Raw genomic sequence first — 21,479 nt, forward strand, 5'->3', positions numbered from 1 at the left:
TCTGTCCCTCTTGAGCTGGGGAGCCCAAAACTGGACACAGGACTCCAGATGAGGCCTCACCAGGGCAGAGCAGAGGGGAAGCAGAACCTCCCTTAACCTGCTGGCCACACTTTTTTTGATGCATCCCAGATTGCCATTGGCCTTCTTGGCCATGAGGGCAAGTAACTAGTCCAGGAACTAGTGTTAACCACAGCTACAGCGTCCAAACACCCAGAAGCCTAAGGTGTGGACAACACTGCAAATACTCACCAGATGTACTACTGCCTCTGTCTGAGCTGTTGTAGGATCCACCTGTATTCTGGTCGTACGACTGGTTGTATGGAATAGTTGGAGCAATGTTGTCATTTACCCGGTAATCTGCAAGGTTAATATTACAGTTAACACTTCAGAAACACATCTACTTTCATATAACTCTTTTATAATACAGATCTGAAAACAATAAGGAAGAAATAAACTCATTTTAGAAGGGAAAAACATCCTAAAAACATGTTTTGTCTCTAACTGTAAGTTTAAGGAAAATAATGGGAACTTAGTAGATCCACAGGAAAAATTAAGTAAAATGAAATCCTATGCATAGGATTGTCAGAAAGCTTCTGAAATTAAGTCTCGGTGGAGATATATATATATATATATATATATATATATATATATATGACCCGTGTGAGCATTTTGCATATGAATAGACTGTCACCTTGATTTGTTTTCCGTGGTCCCTGCTTAATTTAAGCAAGCAAGGCAGCCAATGAACTGTGGCAGCTACTTTTTGTATTTCAAAGGTGAGAAGCCCACACAGGAGTCAGTCCTGTATTACAAAGGCTGAATTATCTGCTGGAGGCACAATGCAGCTCCACTGAATTCGGTTTAGAACAGAAGAGGTCTTTGTTTCATGCCTGTTGGCTCAAGGGAGATTTCTATTTACGCTGGGTCATGCAGGTTCTAGCTACAGGCAGGGTCCTTTTTTTTTGCTAATACTTGTTACCCTAACTTCCTTCTCCAATTCCAAAGCACTTGATACACATACTTTACTTTTAAATCTAGATTTGGCAACCAGATCTGTAAAACTTTATCAGAAGTAAAATACTAATCTGATAAAACAGTACTTTCATATCAAAAAGGAATTGCTATTTACAGATAACAGAAAGGAGCTGAGTTATTCTTGATACAGCAAATAAAACTGTGCCATAAACAGAACCACTGGACATAAAGTAGTGACAATGAAGCACAGCATGTAACTCATCAAAATGGTTACTTCTCATCACAAAAGCTATAGGCATAATTATCAGCAAGATGGTTTTGACTTAAGAAATGAGAAAACTACATCAGAATATTGACTCATAAAACGGCAAATCAAAACAAAAATAAACCAAACTAAGAATCCCATCCCCATCTGCTGCAGAAATGTTTGTGATAATGTAAGCATGGGAAAAAAAGAGCAAAATGATAAATTTCACACGACAATGTATTCTGTAATAGTCTCTCAGCCTAGCTGCATTCCAGAGACCACACTGAAGCCCTACATACCGCATATGTTTACACAGAGGATAAACAGTAAATCAACACTCCGAAATATGTATATATGACTGTCAGCAGACAATGCTTTAAGGGGGCCTTTCCACACAACAATATGGTAGAGAATATGCAGCTGTAATATACACTGTTTGAAAGATGCAGTATCTTCCAGCGTATAAAAACAAAACACGTTTTAATTCCAAACAGATATGTAATACAGAGTTTATGAAAGAAAATACAATTACAAAAAAATACAGCTTTCATCGTCCAGTAAGGAGACACAAAAATTGGATTTGCTTTTGACATGTTTATGTCAAGGGAAGGTGTCACATTTTATATTGCCCCTTGAACTCCTCTGTGAGTAGATGAGTCCAGTAGAGAAATCAACATTCCTGTAATGAAATGTGTCTTTTTACTGGATAACATCAGTATTGTGATCAGTTGCGTTACAATGATCCATGCAAAAAGTTCCAAGTTAGAATGCGTCCAGTTCCTAGGGATACTGTTCCGCAAATCACGTTATTAAAAGAGGTTGCATGGTAGACTGGAGGACTACCAAGAAATCACACATTTCTTTCTTCCAACTCCCACACATTGTATTAAAGAAACATGCCCTCAAGGCCACAAACGTACATTCTGATGTTTCCCATTAAAACCAAAATCAATTTATTTTTAGCTTCTGGATCCACAGACTTCAGTCAGAGTAACAAAGGAATTTAGTTTCCAAAACTGTGCGTGGTAGCATTGTCTCTCAATATGTGAATCGAAGGCTTGCTAGGAACGAGTCTAAAATGAATTGGATGACTCCATTTGTGTCCCCAGTGTACAACACAATACAATTTTACAGAGTTTGATATGCAAAATTTCATTCGTTTACATGAACGCATAGATTTAATTAGTCTCCATCCACGACTGGGAAGAGTGGGTTGACCTACTTAAAATTTAAGGTAGAGTATAATGTGACTACCATGCATCTGGCTTATGAATAAAATATCTGGCCTCTGGTCTAACCAATCCCTTAACTACTATTAAATTTAAATTAATCTCAGATCCTTAGGAAAAGTATTTTATTTAACTGTTTTCTAAAGATAGTTTGCCATTTTTTTTCATAATAAATTCAGCATCTGAAGGTTATTGTGGTGCTAATTAACTTTCTGACACTGCTAACTGTGGATTTCTAAATGTAAAGAGGGAGAGTCTAAAAGCAACACAGAAGTCTGTAATTGCTGAACCTGAAAGCATTAGACTCCCAGCGCCAGAAGGTTAAAACTCCTCTGATGCCTAAAGAGGAGAAACAAGCTAAAAGCTCTTCACCTTTGTTTAATTTGTTTTGCTCCATAATGTTGTACTGTATGGGTGCAGCCTCTTGCTTTTGCTGAACAGAGGGTTTCCAGTGTTTCTCATTCGTATCCCCGCTGCCATTGTTAACATTATTGCTGATATTTGACTGGATGAGTTGAGTTGTGGCATAAGGAGTGGGCTGCCCAGGCTGGCTGACAAATCTTCCGTCCTTTAGATTTGGACTATTGAAGGTTTTCATCTCATTCATTTTGTTGCTGAGGTCCACGTCACCATATACAGTTGACTCAGGCAACATCAGGTTTGTTTGCTTGTTGTCCAGCTGATTGTTGTAATTTGCTATACAATCGGCTAATCACAGAGGAAAGAAAAAAGAAAAGGTCATTCTGTTCGCTTACACTATATTTTCAATGAAATTCCCTGTAAAAAGCTTTTAGTGCATAACTCTATGGCTTATATCCATGAAGGAGAGATATTATGATTAACTAAATGATTTACAGAATATTATTTAACTTTGCTATTGTTTTAACAGTAGTGTTCAGTCTTTTGATTTACCCTCAATTCAGACCTTCTGGATTGTATCTACAATGACTTACCTTGCTGGGCTTTTTCCACAGTGGCCATATACAAATATATGCATTTGTAGACATTATTCTCAAAGCAGTACAGATATTCAGAAAAAAACTGTGATTAAAAGAATTTGCATTGAAAGGAAAAATCAACCAAAACTTAATGGTGGAAATAGCTAAATGTGACAGTCATCTCATGTCATCTCAAGAGCACTTAGGTTTTTTGTACTTGTGACAAGAAATGGAGATACAATAGATTTTTATAAAACAGGCTGAAAAATGATTACACATAGAATTAAAGAGAAAGAGTGTAATGTCAAAGGTAAGCCGGTATCCAGTATCAAGTCTTTATTTGATCATTGTTTCCTTTTACAATCATAAATTTTGGTTTGAAACAAAAAGAAAAAGGAAAGCAGTCTGGAATTTTTGCTAAATTTTAGTTGCTTAAGATACTGCAAAGTAAGTAATATAATAATATCATTGTCCTGTATGCTAAATACGTATCATATAGTTATTGCATTACAAGATAATTGCTTACTGCACAGAGTAAATTAGGCAGGTGCTGATGCTCTGGCCACTACTATATGAACCAGTGTGCCTGTCTCTGTATTCTCTTGCCTCTGTGTGACACCACCTCCACATGCTTTTTTTTCCTCGCCATATCCTGTCCACTGGAAGAATACTGAATGGAGTAACACAGTCTGTGGTTTGGCAGTTAGAAGGCTTAGTGAAATTAGCATTCAGTGATCATTAAGCAAAAAGTCTTACTTACCACCTGATTAATGCATCAATAATTATATAATGATCACCAGGAATATAGTTTTCCTCTTTTAAAAGCTGTGGTGTTTATACTAATGACTTCAATTAAAAACCTGAAGTCCATTACCTGTGGCCACAAATAATTTACTGGAAAGGGTGCCAAGTAAAACTACATACAGAATTCAGGATTTGACCATTATACTAACTGAAGTAATTAGTAAATACAGAGGAAGTTCAATTTCAAAAATGTTCCCTAATATATACACCTTTTCTGAGAAATATCACCTGAAAAAGAGAAATAATAGACTACTTGAGGAAGAAAACCACTAATCCACATTTTCAGTGATAAAGGAACAGTATCAGAACATGCCATATACAGCTTATCATTTCACATTTCATGTCCCCCCACCCACTGGTGTTTTTTTTACTGTTTGCTATATTTTCCATTCATATATCAGCTGCTATTTATTGCATGACAGTCTTCAGTTTCTGGACTTCTACTTTTTAAATGTTTTAATTTCTAGTTTTTCTTTCATCTACTGAAATCATCTTTGTTTTCCAATTTTTCAGGTCCATTGTATTTTATTGGGCAATTATATATCCAGCATATATTCTTAATTCCTAATACCTCATGCTTTGCTATAATATCCTTTCAGCGTCACTTATATTTTTAACCTCCTTCCATTTTCAGCTACGTTCGATTTGTGGGCAGGGCAATGTAACTGATACAGTATATGCAATAGGTACGTTTCTTTACATAGATGCATTAGAATTTATCATGCAAAGTACTTAAACCAAATTGGTTTACCTATACAACAAAAGATTTATTCTGTTAGATTTTTTTTAGCATCTACTTTTAGAATAACCCATTCCTATTCTGTAGACTTGGAAGGCAGTACTGTACTTAGAAGAAATTAAACATGCATAGTTTCTTAGCATGCTCACAGCTATAGAGGGAATATCCAACTTTGGTGCTTCAGAGCATAAGCCAAGCCTAAGATGATATAATTAAGAATATTTTCCAGGTTTTCCAGGACAGAAGAGACCACTACAAGCATCTCATCTGACCCGTAAGCTCATAAGCTCTACTTGAAAGAAGCCCTTTGCTATACAATCAAGCTTAATATAAAAGCTATATTGAGAAAGAATCCACTGTACCTCATGGCAAGATGTAGTAATATTTCACAACCTTCAAAAAAGCACCTTCTCTTCCTTTTCTGAATTTGTTAATCTTCAGTTACTAGAACTTGTTATGTCTGTACTTGCCACAATAATCTCCATATCAGAACTCTCTCCGCATAGGTATTTGTGGACGTGATATCCTCGGGCAAGGTTAAGATACAAGTCTCTAATGTTAAAATCTCTCACCTTGCTCTGAAGCACCTGGCACTGGTCACTGTCAGACAGGATATTGCAGGAGATGAATTACCACCATCAAAGTAAGGCTGGTTTTACATTAATTACAGGAGGTAATGCTGTTTGCGCTTATGCAACTTCACTGTAGATAATTATACTCCTCCTTTCAAATTCTGTGAAATGTTACTAGCAAAAGTCAACTAGAGATGCTGGTTAATGGAACAGACTACTTCTTATTCTTCACCAGTAACACAAACCAGGTTAAAAGAGAATGTCCATTTAGAAGTCCACTCCAAGCCCTGTCCATGCTCCCAGGAACTACCACTTAACATTTCATAATTGCTTTTAGAGTGCAAAATTAACTTTTTTATCCACATGCCTTAAATAGAAAACTAGCTATCCAACTTTTTACAGAGTGGTACCCCAAGGGAGATTTTGGATATGTCAAAGTAGACTGAGTGTCTTGCAAGTATTGTAGCAATTTTTTATTTCTTACACACCATCACATCTAAACCAGAAGGAAAACTATTTTTGTACTTCTCCTTCTATACCCAAGCAACATGTACAGAACAACCTAAAAATGACCTTATCTTCTTTTTTTATTCAGATGCTGAAATAGTAAAGTGTGACTTTTGGTAAGACTGAAATTTGAAAGGGCTCCCTCAACCTAGAGCTTGCTACATCTATCCAAAGAGGACTTAAAAACCAGATCCATAAGGGACAAAAAGCATAACCATGACAGAGGAGAAACTACATGTCTAAATGTACTGGAAATAATAATAATAAAAAAAAAATCCCCAAACCTGTACACTCTCTCAGATATTTGAAGTATATACTCTGTAAAGAAGACTTCTTAAGCAAGGTAAAAACATATCTAACCTGGTCGACTGTACGTAGTAAGGTTGCTATCGCTGTTTCCGTTGCCAGAGGTGCAGCAGTTGATGGAGCAGTCATTGTGATTGTTTCCTGTGTTAGGCCAAGTATCTGCTAGCCATGGTTGAGTGGCTGGTTCACTGATGTTTAGGAGTCCTGGCCTTTAAAAACAAAGCTTGGTCATTTAAAAAATGAGATAAAAGCACTCTCACATTGCAATTACACCCTCATCAGAATGTTAGAAGTTGTATAATCTTATCACATATTTAAAGGCTTGAGCCTTAGGAAACACAGCTTTGATCAACCATTTAATGGTTTCTAGTCTCCCATATAAACTACTCCTTGCTCATAAAGGACAGCATCATCTTATTTTGCTGAACTAAATGTATACATTGGTGTGCAACCTTTACCTGCCACTTTGGTTTTGTCTTTTTTTTTTTTTCTTGGGAAGGTCATATTTTTATTTTTCTGCCCCTTCTCCGTTTCTTAAAGATGATAAGGTAAAAAAAGAGAAATTGGCAAGTCAATGGTGATTTATGAAGCCAAGTTCTCCCCACTGTCATATAGTTCTACTGTAGTGGACCAAAGGGAACAGCAGATTACAGAAACCTCTGTCACTTGGGAGCATTTGGATCTTGCTAAGCTCACAGAGCGTGCGTCACATCATTGTTATTAAGTTACGTGCTTAATCTTTATGTGGGTGGGAGACCAGCAGCTCCTAAGCAAATTTAGAGTAACGGGTCTCAACCCTGCATACTGGCTGCACTTGTATTCCTGCCATACACAAATGAAATGGCATTCTTTGGCTTCCAAGTTGCTTGAATTTTTCTAGCAATTGTGAAAGACACTCTGACAAATATTAAGTAGAATTGTTTGGTGCCTTGTCAGTTTTCACACTAACAATGCAATGGCATGTGATAAAGTCCCATATAAGTAGCATCCCCTAACAACTTAAAATTGCCTTTGAGAACTAAGATACTTTTCAAAACAGAATATGTAGCCACTGGCATATATTAAAAAAAAAAAAAAAAAGGAACAGTCTCTTTCATCAGAGGATTTAACAGGCAACTTTCCATTTGAAATAGTGCAGAAACTAGTCTCCATAATATTAGATGTGATGCTCTTCAAAAATAAAATATGCTAATCCTCTTAAACTGCAAATTGAGAATACAAACTGCATGCAGTTGGTTGTGGGGGATATAGTCTGTCAGTGCTGCAGGCTTAAGTCATAGTCTTAGAATGACATTTAAAAACAGATATATATATATATATATATGTACATATATTTCTGTACTGCATATGCCATCTAATAATTTAACATAAGAGGTGATGAGGCTTGACTTACTGTCAGGCTAACAAATCCACCAATACACATACACTAAACAAGTACTTTTTGTAAATCTGGAATAAATGTACAGCTATGTAGCCCCGTGAGCAGGCCAGCTGATTTGAAATACTCTGCTTTTTCCCCTACTACTCTGCTTTTACAATGAAACTACAACTCAAGGCACTTGGAGGAGACAAAACCCTCCAGAATGTTTCAGCATTTTCAAGGCCTGTGCACTGGATTTTAGGATAGAGGGTTAAAGGTCTCTTACTTCTAAAATTTACTTTGCATCCACACTTGCAGTCGTGTAAGAAACTGTGGTGTGAGGTCTAGAAGTAGATGAAAACTCTAATTGGAGCTATTTACATGGAACTGTTTGAAAGACATGTTTGCATTACAGCCTGAGTGATGATTGGAAATCATCAGTTTCAAAGATCTTAAACCTTTGCATCAAATTCCTTGAATTCTTGCATTACTATACTGAGTCTGGGCAAGTGGCTTTGTGGGTGCTTGGCTGCTGGCTGGAGTCAATCCACCACAATTAGCATTACTTGAATCCCTTCTAGAAAAAAGATTGCCTCAGAAATGGGTATTTTTTTCCCTGCATTGTGGAAGTGGGGATTATGTTGAAATAGATCACTGTACCGTTTTGGATTCTGAACAATGCTTTAACATGATCACATAACTGCACTTTGCAAAACTGCTAAACCTCTCCAAAACATTCCAAATGTAATGTAAAGAAGTTAAAATCTTAGGTCTGGAAATCAAAGAAAAGTTTCATATGTAAAAACAAGTTTTTTGCTGTTTTTATATACTGGAGAAGTATATTTCACACTCTATGAAATATTGCAAAACATCATACATCCTGGAAATGCTGTACATGCAAATGAACAAAAGAAGCAGAGATGTTATCATCTTGAATCAATTACACTGCTGGATTGTGACACTGATCCTTAAAATTGGGAGAGTAAAAATGCTACTGCTTCTCTAGCTGTACCAAAATTACTGAATACGATGTAGACACATCTGGGTTCATATCTGTTCTCTGAGTCTATGTAAGTGTGCTTTGTCTAGCTTGTGCTATGGAAAGAGTGAGAAAGCACAGCGGTACAAAGAATACAAAGGATGTTAACTGCTTATCTTTTTGAACGACCTTGTCAGGAAAAGAGAGGGTTCATCTCTGTTCTCTCTTATTTTCTTATTGTCCTGGGGCGAAGGCAGCAACCCAGTGATTTACAGATTTGTCCATTCAAAAATCACATTGTAATTGTTCTAGAGGTTTTCTTCCATGGTTTTATGGCTATGACAACACAGCAGCATATAGTGCTGGACAGAGATACCTGCAACTGCTCTTAGCATTCCAGGTTCAGTAGCAGCAGAGTAGCTCGCCTTTGCACAGCATTCAAGTACACTGGGAATGTTTAATTTTATGGCTAATCTTTACCATTACCGAATTTTTGTACAGTCTTGAAAATTAGGAATTACAAGATGCCATTTGTGAAAAGCAAATTGATATGGCAATTTACCACTCAGCTCCTCTCTGGGACTTTAAGAATTTATTTCTGTGTCATGTAAAATCTTCACCTGAGATGTTATAAAAAGACAAGCTTGAAGGTGATCTAGAAAAAAAGAGACATTGCTCTGACCTGGATTTTTGCTAAAGCTGTTATTTTGCCTTCTGAAGAAAACTCCATCTCTACACAGGAAATGTAAATTACTCTTTTGTCCACTGCCAGCTATTAAGTAATAATATAAACCCAGTAAACATGTTTTAGTTGAATCCTCAATTTGTAATGGGCTAGGTTCTCCAAGAGATGGTTTTTAAATTTAAAACCTGCATGTTTCTCATTCCTTCAGTGCTTTATCTCCTGTAAGTGATGCTTTAACTGTTTCTCATTCATAGCAAGACTTTTTCTTAAAAAGTCACTTTATAAGTAGTTTATGTCATCAGTATTTTTTTTTCCAGTAAATGTTCTTTTGAAAGTATTTCTGAAGCAGGTGTATTTCTTAACCTTCATAAATGTCATAATTTAATTACTTTTACTCTCCTAACCAGCTGGTAAGCCAGGTCTTTATTTTAAAGTTAAAGTGCTCCCTCTACTGCTCATTTTTTGAGATGCAGTTTTTACAGGTTAACAAAGCTGAAAACATTACAACTCCTTGTTTTTTTTTTGGAAATCAACCTAAAAATTCAAACCATAATGTCCTCATTCTAAATAGAAATATTTATGGTCAAAATTTATAATTTAATGAAGTAGAACATATCTTTTCAAGTGACTATTTTGTTTTCATTTACAAGAACAATTGTACTCCTGGCATCCTTAAATTTAGTTGCACATGATTTACAGCCTTAAAAATAAAGCACATAATTACCTGCCTCCACTGCTTACGGCCTCTCCTCCTCTCTGATATGTTACTGAAATAGTTAAAGACAAAAAAGGAACTAATTTTAAAATCATAAAAAACTCCTTAAATAGCAGTATTACATTTCCCTTTGTTTTCATTTTAGCTAAGACAATAAATGTGCACCATCTATACATTAATTCTGAGTCTCATTCTGCAAGTTATTCCTTCAAATGCAACTTTACACATAACACTTGGGTTTGCTTGATAACTGCTAGACTTAGCTCCAACAAAGTTTTATATTTCAGTTCTGTTCTGAAAAAAACAAACACACACATGTATCGCTTAAGAAAGCAGGAAACCATACATCAGGTTGAACTCAACATAACTGCTGACTTCAGTGGAGTTACTCTGTGGAAGAATTTAGGTCATATATTTATTTCATGAATGGCTAGATGTGAAAGCTTTGCTCTACCTTATTAGTTTGGTAAGATTAAAGAAGTATCATGATTCTATAACAGACCTTGCTTCCAATATAAACAATGGCTCCTTACAGCTGAATCTACTGCACAAACACATGCTCTTTCCCAATGCTACTGCACTATGTTAATGAAACAGGCACACTCTAAAAGTCCACAGAAGCTTTGCATTTTTTAACATTTTACAACTGGATTTATCTAAAATGTCTGGCAGAAGGATTACTTCCTAGATCAGAAGGAATAGTGCTAGCATTTCAGAAGCATTTAATTAACGAAATGGATGTCCACATGCATTTATTTGTTGACATGGTTTGAGTATCCTTCACAGGAAGTATGATGGTTGAAAAGTTAGTTTTTAGGATGTAAACATCAGAGAAGAAACAGTGCTATAAACTCTGCAGGTTTATATTGGGTTTGGCAAAGGGTTAAGGCAATTGCCTCCCTGCAAATGCTGATGGATTCTACATTTCCCAGCTAGGAATGTGTTAGAAAAAAGCAGCCAAATTCTGCTCTTTAGAAGAACTCAAAACTGGGAGTCTGCAAGAGAGAGATAAATGCTGGCACTGATTACAATAACAGGATTAAAATGTAGGATGCATTGCTACAGGTAAATCTTACTATAGGTAATGCTAAAGAAGAGAGTATTGGGATCCTAGATTGAAAAATTATTTTTTTTTTCCTTTTAAGTGTTTTACATTGCATTTTTTACAATTTCGGCTTTAAAAATCTCTGCCATGTCTTACAGAGCCCTGATATTTTCTTTTAATGCTAAGAGTCCAACTGAGAAAGTGTATTTTTGCTAACCTACCAACCTCTGCAGAATTTTAGTAGCATGCTACAATTGTGATTGCAACCAAGTGCTCTGTTAAGCCAATTAAAGTAACAGTAAAGTAATAATAGTTTGAATTCATCTCCACTGTGGATCTCAAGGGACTCCAGAAACAGCAAGGGCCACTCTGACTCACACTGGTAAGCAACTCCACTGAACATAATAGGATGACTTTTGAAATAAGATACAAAACAATAGGACTGTGGATAACAATCTAACCCAATATGATTAGGTCTGTGTGGACGAATGCAGACAGACATGAGATTGCTTCATCTGTGGTTCAGCTTGTAAGGATGTAACTCAGCTGCTGCCCAGAAGCCAAATTAGTACAGAGCCAATTTTGAGCTAAAGCACCCCAATAATGTTGGGTGTGCAGAGGAGGGGGTGGTGTTTTTTTCCCTGCCTGGATATAAATGACCTGCAAGTCTCATAGATCTATCATGAAAATAAGAGATTTAGAATGAAGGAAGAAGAAACAATTCGTCTGTTCACTCAGGCTGTAGTTAAAAGTAATACATGCGATATACTGGTGGTTACTGAATGTGCTGAATTGTCTCTACTGCAGAGGAATAGCTGCTGAGCTGCCAGACTGTGGGACTGACCAAAAGTCAGCTCTACAGAAGGAATGACTTTGGCGGCCTATGGCTCAGCTTATGTCATATTTTGCACATTTCCAAGCAAAAAGAAATAGAAGATTATTTTAAACCCACCCTTGAATCTGAAATGCACTTCTCTTTATGTAGAATAGGATGATTACTTTAAAATTTCATAGCACAAATACAGTTTAAGGCAGCAAGCAAAGGAATCTAATTGCTGTAACACTTTAATTTTCTGTTTCTTACAAAGCAGGTAACTCCTAGGTCACTGGATTAATGCAGATTTGGAGGAAAGAAAAGAAGCAAATGTTTCACCAACTATAATCCCATTGAATCCCTTTCAAGTCAGCATCTAGGCTCTGCTAAGTAGTTCCTCCTCCATCAGGAGCATCTTTTGCATCACTAGATGCAGAAGGCCACACTACTCCATTGTAATATGCAAGAAGAGAGTCCAGGTTGATATAAACTGATGGGATCATACTACAAAATGGCATGCTTGCATCAAATGGTAAGCTACAAAATGGTACACAGAAACAGAAAAAGGTCTCAGCTACAACGCAACTACAAACTACTTAAGAGTATAAAATAATGATATCTGTCATTAAGGAAATGGTTTAAAAAACTTTTCAGAACAGCTGGGCTGGTTATATCAGAAAAAGAGAAACAATACCACAAACACATGCTAAAGTAACAAAGAAGGGGGGAAAAGTGCAAATATATACCTGTTGGTGTGAAGGTAAAAGACGGGACTGAAAAATCAAAACAAAATACAAACTGGTTATTAAGCTGAAGAGAGAAAGGGAAACATACCACATTAGTATAAATCTAGCAGACAGCTGAACATAAAACAAATGAATATAGCTAACCCAGTAGTTTAGTCACATTGATAAAACTAAAATATAAAATTAAATTTGTGGTTCAAAAAGAAGCTTGTCTTTACAGTAATCTGAAAAAAAGAAGCTTGATATTCTATTGTGCTCCTGAGGGGACTAAACTGTGGTTTAGTCTTTCAAATACTCCTCAGTTTGGTATTTTAAGTTTTTTCCTGAAAATCCTAACACAAACAACCCCCTCCCCCACTGTTAATAAATTTAGAACACAGAAAGACAAATTCCTTAACAAAGCCTTATCGAGGTCCTAGTGAATCTTATCTGCAGTTCACTAAGTAAATGCTCATTACGCTGAACTAATAGGCACACTTAGGTATTCAGTAAGGAAATAATAATCATATAATGGAACAAAGCGAACTGGTGCTTTACTGTCTCTGAATCAAGAATGGCACCAACTCTCACTGTAATAAAGGCAATAAAATCTACTGCAGCAATTAATGTTTGTTTTCACAGATAAGACTGTTACATAGAGCTATTACCCCTCTTTCTTAAATAATCATAGAAAAAAAAGATCTTACTAGATGTGATACCTTTCTACCTTTCAACCCTTGGCTTTAAGAGGGAAAGGTTAACAACGGAACAATGACATTGCTGGACAATCTTCATGCTCACAGCTACCGTAAATCCTCTTTGGATCAATAGGATCTCTAATCCAAATACAGAGCACTAGCATCTGCTCTTCCTATTAGCACATGCTCCCCCTCCTGTTGACAAGGCAGTATAGTTTTTCTATCGCTGCCAGGCAGAAAAAGGCTAACACTACTCTTCCAATCTAATGACAGCAAAGAGAAATGTAAGAGAAAAAACAAAAACTTCACTAAAAGTATCCTTGAAACAGAGTTCGATCAGCAATCTTGGCACAGGAAAAAAAAAAAAGGGTTCTGGATAAGGGAACTACTTTTTACAATAACTGATGTTTGAGGTGAGCCCAGAGTATCTTCTTGATATATTTTAGGATATACTGTAGTTTTTTTACTCTTTTACCAAGCAAATTTATTTCCAGGCATATGATACCAAGCAAGAAAAGAAAAATGTCTGAGCATTTTCCCATTTCAGGCTCCATTTGTAGCACTGCTCTTCATCTTGAGACTTCCATTGTATTCTCTTTGAGCTAGGCCTTTTCACACAGTTCAGTTTAATTTAGCTACATTCAAAAATATAGAACTATAGTAACAAGCTTTCATTAAAAAGTGCATTAGAAAATGTATTTAAATATAGAGCCATTCAAAAAAGAATAAAGTGTCTCAAAATTAATTTGCAATCACAAAGATATGAAAAAAAAGCTTAAGCTACTGTCTCATTACTCTTCTGTGAGTTACGTACTAAACCTAGTTTAGTTTCTTAAGGAATTGAGGAACAGAGGTTCAACTAAATGAAATCTTTATTGCTACCACACAAAAGAACAACTTAATTCTCATAGCTTCTATTAATAAATTCTTCTAAGTGTAGAAAAGTGCTAATACAATACGTATATGTGGGAGTACTGAAGTATTTTAACAGGCATCAGGCCTGAGGCTAAATATGAAAATAAATAAATAGATCCGTGATTGGGGAAAGTTTCAAGTTGCAGTGAGGCTTCATGCACTGCAAACTACTTTTTAAACTATGTTTCACTAAAGATGGCACTTTTTTTCTTGAAGAATATTTGATCATGAAGATGTAGATTCTACTTTCCTGTATATCTTCATTAAAATTCCCTCCAAATTACACAAAAGATATTTTAAAAGATATCGAAAAAGACAGTAATTTTGAACAATCACTAGTGTCACTACAGAAACCATTTTTAAGGGCTAATTGTATGCCTTTTGCTTAACCATATGTACTACTGAAAGCACGGTGATGTTAGTTTGATAGAATTGTAGAAAGGTGGTATGGCAGCATGCTATTAGTAAAACAAAACAGTGCAGGCCAATGCAGCGGCAAGTCAGGGTCTGTCTTACCTAAGACAGTCAAGCAGAACAAAACCAAAGGTGAAATCCATCCCTGATTTCTGTGGTTACAACTTTGCTACAATAACTGTCCCTGAAATCTATCATGAGGATTGATACTTTCATAGCACAGAATGTACATAAACTCAGCAAAACTTTAGAACTGTTTCCATGTTTCCACTCACTCAGTTGCTATTTTTAGGACTCTGTCTTTTTCATAGCAACACACTGCTATTCTTTAAAAATATTTTGTTGTATTTGCCTATCTGTCTCACCCATCACAGATTCATTCTTGAAGTAATTAAAGAACATAATTCCATCACACCTTTCATATGTTAAGATGTATGCAATTATCAAGCTTAGGTCTATCTTTTGATTGCTAAATATGAAACATTCTCTCTCTATTCCTTTAAAAGTGGCATTTCCCACCTTCTGATTCATTCCAGAATTTACGGTTCTCAGTCTATGAATGCCTATGAGGAATTACTTTGAGATATAATGAACTGCAGCTTATTGAATTCAGCCTTAACTTCGGGGCTCAATCAAAAGACTATTGAATCAGAAGAAATTGTGGTTTTATTCCAGAAGCTCTTCCAGGTAGAGATTCTAGTTTTGTTTGTCACAGAGTATACTGTAAAGCACTGCTTGCCCATTGACAATCTGATACAAAAAGTATCAATAACATGAAATTAAAGAGTGCTTTAAGTTAGTCCCACTGCTGCCATTCTAATCAAATGCAGATGCAAGATGTGATAGCCCCAGAATTCAGTCCCAACGAAGGGTCTCACAGCAGCATTTATGAAAGAGTCTGGGAAAGTATTATTGACTGTTGTGCTTTTGCAAACAGTCACTTCACCACATTCCCCCAGAACACAAAGAAATTCAAGTACACGCACCAAAAGCTACTGTAATGTACACCACTGTTAGTATTCTTAGCAGCAAGCAAAGGACTGAACAGGAGGCACAATAAACTACCATCCTCTTGCCTCCTTTTCAGATAGTACAGTGTCAGGTAGCAGGGCATATTGGAAGTTCTCAGCTTCCACCTTTACATTTCTCATTTGTAAGAGTATCTTTATGAGAAGCTACCCTAGGTATCTTACTAAAGGCTCATGCTTTAAAGTCAGGTTTAACATGTTATGTAAATAGTACTGCTTTCTGCATCGGCTTGTGATCCACACTTCCTGCAAGTATTGAAGTAATTTGATAATTCCTTCATTGAGTCTTAGAAGAACAAGAGATTGATTGACAAGCAAATAGCCAGTGAACAGGCATTCAGTAGCCAGCCAACTGAAATAGATATACAGCACCTTTTCTGATGCCAGCGTAAGTACTAGTGAGTCCATTTCGCTTCTTCCTATGCCGATATAACCAGATGCTGAAGACCATAAGGATAATCCAACAGGCTGCACCAATTCCAGCAATAAAGGCAGGCTGCTTTACTACATCAGAAATCTGCTGAGCTAAACTGACTTGATCTTCTGAAGACACAGGGTTTCCACGAGAATCTGAAAAAAACAGACACCCAAAATAGCCAATTAATTTGAATAAGCAACTGAAAAATGTAGCATGAAAAGAACTGAAATAACCACAGTTCAGTTTCTCAAAGTAAAATCCTTAAAACTGTTCATAAAAATCCCTTTTTACAGGTCTAGATAGAAACATATTCCATGCAAGACAGGTACCTCCAACTTCACTGACTTTTGCTTGCTTATGAAACCCACTAAAATCAGGCCACTAGGCTCAGAAAGTCAGGCTAATAAATTCCACACTTGGGGAATGATATTTAAAAAAAAAAAGCAAAGCAACACCAGCTTCAAAAAAATTATTCCAAAAATCGGCAAAGAACACACCAAGTAAAAGAGAGATCAAGTATGACACATTTAGTCTGTTCTTCGAGCTTTGTGAATGTGTACAAGTCAGCTATCCAAATACATACTCTCATAAGTACGAATCATAGAATTACAAATTCAAAGCACATTCACATGAAGTTGGTATTGAGGGATGTGTTTTAATTTAGAAGCTCCTGACGGATGACTTAAACCTTGTATTACACAGTCTAACATACTCTTTGTAGTCTCTCACATTGATCTCAATTAAAAAAAGACTGAATATTTAAAAAGAAGTACAAGTATGAAATAACCAAACCTGCTCTCTTAATGTGGATGAAAAAGCTAAAAGAGAAGTAAAAAATGAGTTATGAACTGGAAAAAATAGTCAAGTAGTCTTATTATTATTGAACCAGTAGCTCTTTTCAAAAGATCTATCCCTCCACCAACATAAAGATAATGTGGTTTTCTACACACTTTATTATTTTTTTAAACAGAAAAAGCACCTGTAAGAATAATTTATTCCTGTTTTTTCTGTACTGAACTTTTGCAAGAAAGTTCTTCTAGGAGTAGCAGTAAGAATATTCATTTAGTGACCAATGCTTTTTAATGGAAATGAAGCAACTCGAAGACAAAATGCTGCCTTCCTGATCTTCTGCTACTACAGTGAGGGCTTACTAGAGATTTCATTACTGCACAGGGTGAGGGCAAGAATTTGAAACTTTACACAGAACAGATACTGCTTTATACATTCCACAGCCTAGTCTTTGAAAAATCCATTTTTACAATTGTGTAAATCTAACATGTAGTTGGTTTTTATTATGAACAAAGACATCAGATTCAGAATGAGCTATTAGTTTTTTAAAGAGAAAGGTGCTGCTATTAATTTTATTAATTTAAACTTTGTAAGAAATGAAAAATTATTTACTTAAAACCCAGTGTCTTTTCCCCACAAAATAGAATTTTTTTTTTTTAGATGATGAAATGTCTTGTATTATTCAAAAAATAAGCCTAAATAAAATATAAGAAACTGCAGTACAAACAATAGGTGGTACAACATATACAAATAAAAATATCTCCTCTGGAAAGGGATATCTCCTTAAATAGGAAATAGTTAAATTACTAACAGCTTCCTCCATGAATTCCATATTTCAGTTTTTTGCAACATTGAGGTCAAATAACTGTTTTGCTGAGGGATCACCATTATCTTTGACTGCTATTTCATATTTCAGGTCCCTTTATCTTCTGTGATCCTAAGTGCACTGTCTAGTCAGAAAGTTCACCAGGCAGACTCATTCCTTTCTTACTAATACACCCTTTGTGTCTGCTAGGTTTATAGATTTCACGCCTATTTGTGCAAGGTTAAGATGGGTTGCTTCAGATTTTATGGAGACAGTCAAGTCAAGTTCCACAAAAGTGGCCAGATGGGCTTAAATGTATAAAGTATAGTGTGACCAATGAATTAAATCTGTCATTCTCTATCTCGTCTTTTGTCTCCTTGCAGCTGAGGCCATATTAAGATATGAAAACTTGCATCATCAGCCCCTTTTCAAAATGAGTAAGCCTACCATTTCTATATTTTTAAACAGCTACACTACTTTATACATCTTGATGGTACAGAATTAAAGATTTCCAGATAATCTATGGTACTGAATACATTTATATAATCAATAAATATTTTTTATGTCCAAAGATTACAAAATACTGAAGAATCTCTTTGAGTATGTATTGTTCAAATTTTTAATAAAGGTTAATTTAATTGTATTATTTTGCTAACCATTGCAAGCATAAGAACAGTATAATAATGTATTTGCTTTTAAGAAACTAGGCTTATGGCATGGTGTACATGGGTCAACTGTTAGAGCCATTACATTAAATTAGCTGGTATATATTTACACACATGGTGAATAAAAAGATACATTTATGTTCATATACAGTCATATAAACAGCATCATAGAAAAGAAGATGGAAGGGCTGTCAAGAGGCCACATTTGGCTAATGTCCTGCTTCCCTCAATGCAAAATTAGAAAGTTAGCTAAATAAAAGAGTGAAGGGAACGAAAACTAGTGAAACCCTCATTACTAAAAATTTCCAGGAACATTATCCTGGAAGTCTTTCTTTGAGAAAGACATCTTTTCTGTCCATAATAGTCCTGTGAGATCCTGATACTCATTTAGGAAAAAACCTCTTGAAGAAGTAGTTTTTCTTCATCCCAGGAAATTTCTGGAAGCTTTGACTGAGATATAAATGGTTCATAATCAACATTCCTGTTCCTGCTTGCACTCCTCGGGGACATGTGCCAAAATAATAACTGAACATAAACATTCTATTGCAAAAAACATCTTATTGCCAGAGCAGCAGCAGCCCCAGCATCTAATGTACTTGAAAATACCTCAGAGTTGTCGGAGAAGGCTGACTGCACAACTCCTTAAACCAGTATATTATCACAGTGACTCATCCCTTCTTCTGCCCCAAGATAAGAGACTTCCTTTTAATCACAGATAATGTTGGTATAGCTATTGCTCACAAGCTACCCGATTTGACTGTCTTGAAGCTCCAAGTTTCAAACTCCAATAAAAACCAATTAGAATTTATATTGAGAAGAACTGGGACCTCTTATTCCCTAATATATTAAACAGTTATATAAATAACAATAATGTAAAAACTAATATTTAAGTGTTTAAATGTTGTTCACAGGTGTGTGAGCAACCTTAACCTCACTCTGTCTATGTAGAACCTGTGGAATGGTACTTTTCCCTATGCCTACAAACAGTAAGTAGGAAGACAGTTTTGTTGGTATTGCTAATTCTGGCAATTCAAAACTTGCAAAATGCTTGGAATCTTCAACATAGTGTCTGAGTGTTTTCTCAAATATATGTGCATGGTGCAATATGAAAATTATTTTGTAAAATATTACCAGTTTTGGAATAGGCTGTTTTGTCTCCTTCTGAGTTATATACATTTCCAAAACTGGAAAAATATCAGTTTTGCACTTTAATCTTATAAGATACAGTGTGAGAAGATGGGAGAAAAAAAGATTGCTTTCTTTGAGCTGGTTGCAGGCCAAAAGACAAAAATATAAACAAAAAAACCTTGCAACTATCACACTGGACACACTTCAAGGGCTGACAGAATAATATCCCTGAAGGCACGCTAGCTATTTCACAAGTTGCATCTCCTAAATGAAGCAATTAGAATAATAAAGATTCAATGTGACTTTCTTGTGTTTTGTACACTTGTGACATCCACTGGTTAAATATTGCACTCAATATTTATAATGACTGGGCAGACAACTCTTCATAAATAACTTCATACCACATATTCATACAAATTACATGTTTAAGAGTAACATTAACTGCAGTTGTGAGACTTCTCAGAGCTGGTATCCTCAAGAAAATGTGTTGCAGTATGTGCCAATTTCACTACCTATTTGCACACAAGCATAGCTAATACTGGTAATATCACAGGTAATATCCCATCACTGTACAAAAGTCAGACTAGAGATCAGCAAAAAATAAATTGCTGTGATAATTCTCACCTTTCAGTATGGAGTACTTTTGGAACTAATATCCTGAAGCCACACATCATGACAAGACAAAAAGTTCTGTCAAAATTCAATGTTTTTTTTTTTATCCACAGCGTAGTACTTTAAATACGACACAGTGACCTGTGGCTATCTCTCACAAAATACAATTATTTTTTTTTTCCTCAAAGCTCTTGCTCTCTTACTTTATGTAAAATACCAAGTCTTCTTTAAAAACAAACAAAATGTTTTCCTGCCTTTGGAATTCCAGAGAAAGCTTTAAAAAGTCATTCAGAAGCCAAGGGGAAAATTCAGGTGCCTTTAGGGGAGTATTTTAAGAAGACATGATTTTTCAGTTGATCTCATGATTTTAAACACTTGAGAGGTGATTTTTGAATAACAAGCAAATATATTGTTGCCTTGTCCCTGGAGGCATGGGAAGTCTGGGGTACTGCAGCTCAGTGAGCTGCTTCATGTCAGCTGAGACATGGAAAATGAAAGAGCTTTGAGCTTACAATTTGTACCTGTCTTTGTAACAGGTTAAGTGTGTGCACAAGGTCAGTTATCACAGCTCAGCTGATGCATGGGACTGTGATTGCACGCCTCAGCTCTCAGAGAATCCAATGTCTCCTGTCCTCCCCTCTTGTTCTGGAAGGCTGCTTCTGAAAGGTGAATCTTCCTCATGTCACATAGCCAGCTGATACTCTGCCCAGGCATTTCTCACAGTCACAAACCTGGAAACACCCTGCACAGCAAAATATGAAGTCCCTGTGCAAGAGTACACTGGGGAAAGAAACTTCTTTGGATACTCCAGAGCCAGTCACAACCTGGTCTCACATTTTTGTTACAAAAAACATATTATAAGGAGACAGATGTTTGATTTTAATAAAAAGTTACTAAAAAAAAATCACATATTGCATTCTACTTCCACCCATGGAATTATTAATCAGTTAAAAAAAGGACTGAGCTATCAGGAAAAGATTTCCTGAAGGAATAGTTTGTATTAGTGATAGAAATGTAGGAACTTGAAATTGTCAATGGTAAGTACGCAGTTCCTAGAGCATACAGATAAGGGGAGTCAGGATTCTTAAACCTTCTGAAAGTAGCATCCTTAGTCCTCCTTCCCTTCCCTTCCCTGGCTTCCCTTCCCTCTCTCTGCAACCATATAATTTATTGCTAGTGAAAAGTGCCAATTGATGACATCAACAAAATTAATTTTCTTTCTTTAGAAGAGCTACCAGGAAACTCCAGTGGCTGCTCCACTCCCATGCTGGGAGTACATCCAAGAACTAAGAATGCGATTCCTTGCGGGGGCTGTAGGAGAACTTGTACCACGGGTTACGGTTAGGCAAACTACAGCCATTCTTCTG

General features: G+C 36.1%; 1 protein-coding gene across 1 annotated transcript in view; it reads right to left on the reverse strand.

The window, feature by feature from the left end:
* Positions 1-21,479, reverse strand: part of ROBO1 (roundabout guidance receptor 1) — a 310,713-nt gene that overhangs the window by 21,416 nt on the left and 267,818 nt on the right. Inside the window, exons 18-23 of the mRNA XM_061988671.1 lie at positions 16,068-16,265; positions 12,662-12,688; positions 10,066-10,108; positions 6,372-6,526; positions 2,824-3,159; positions 250-357 (exon numbers count right to left, since the gene is read on the reverse strand). Coding sequence (XP_061844655.1) covers positions 250-357; positions 2,824-3,159; positions 6,372-6,526; positions 10,066-10,108; positions 12,662-12,688; positions 16,068-16,265 — 867 coding nt within the window. The remainder of the gene's footprint in view (positions 1-249; positions 358-2,823; positions 3,160-6,371; positions 6,527-10,065; positions 10,109-12,661; positions 12,689-16,067; positions 16,266-21,479) is intronic.

This window comes from Colius striatus, chromosome 1 (assembly GCF_028858725.1).
Source record: "Colius striatus isolate bColStr4 chromosome 1, bColStr4.1.hap1, whole genome shotgun sequence".
In the NCBI taxonomy this organism is placed as follows: Eukaryota; Metazoa; Chordata; class Aves; order Coliiformes; family Coliidae; genus Colius; species Colius striatus.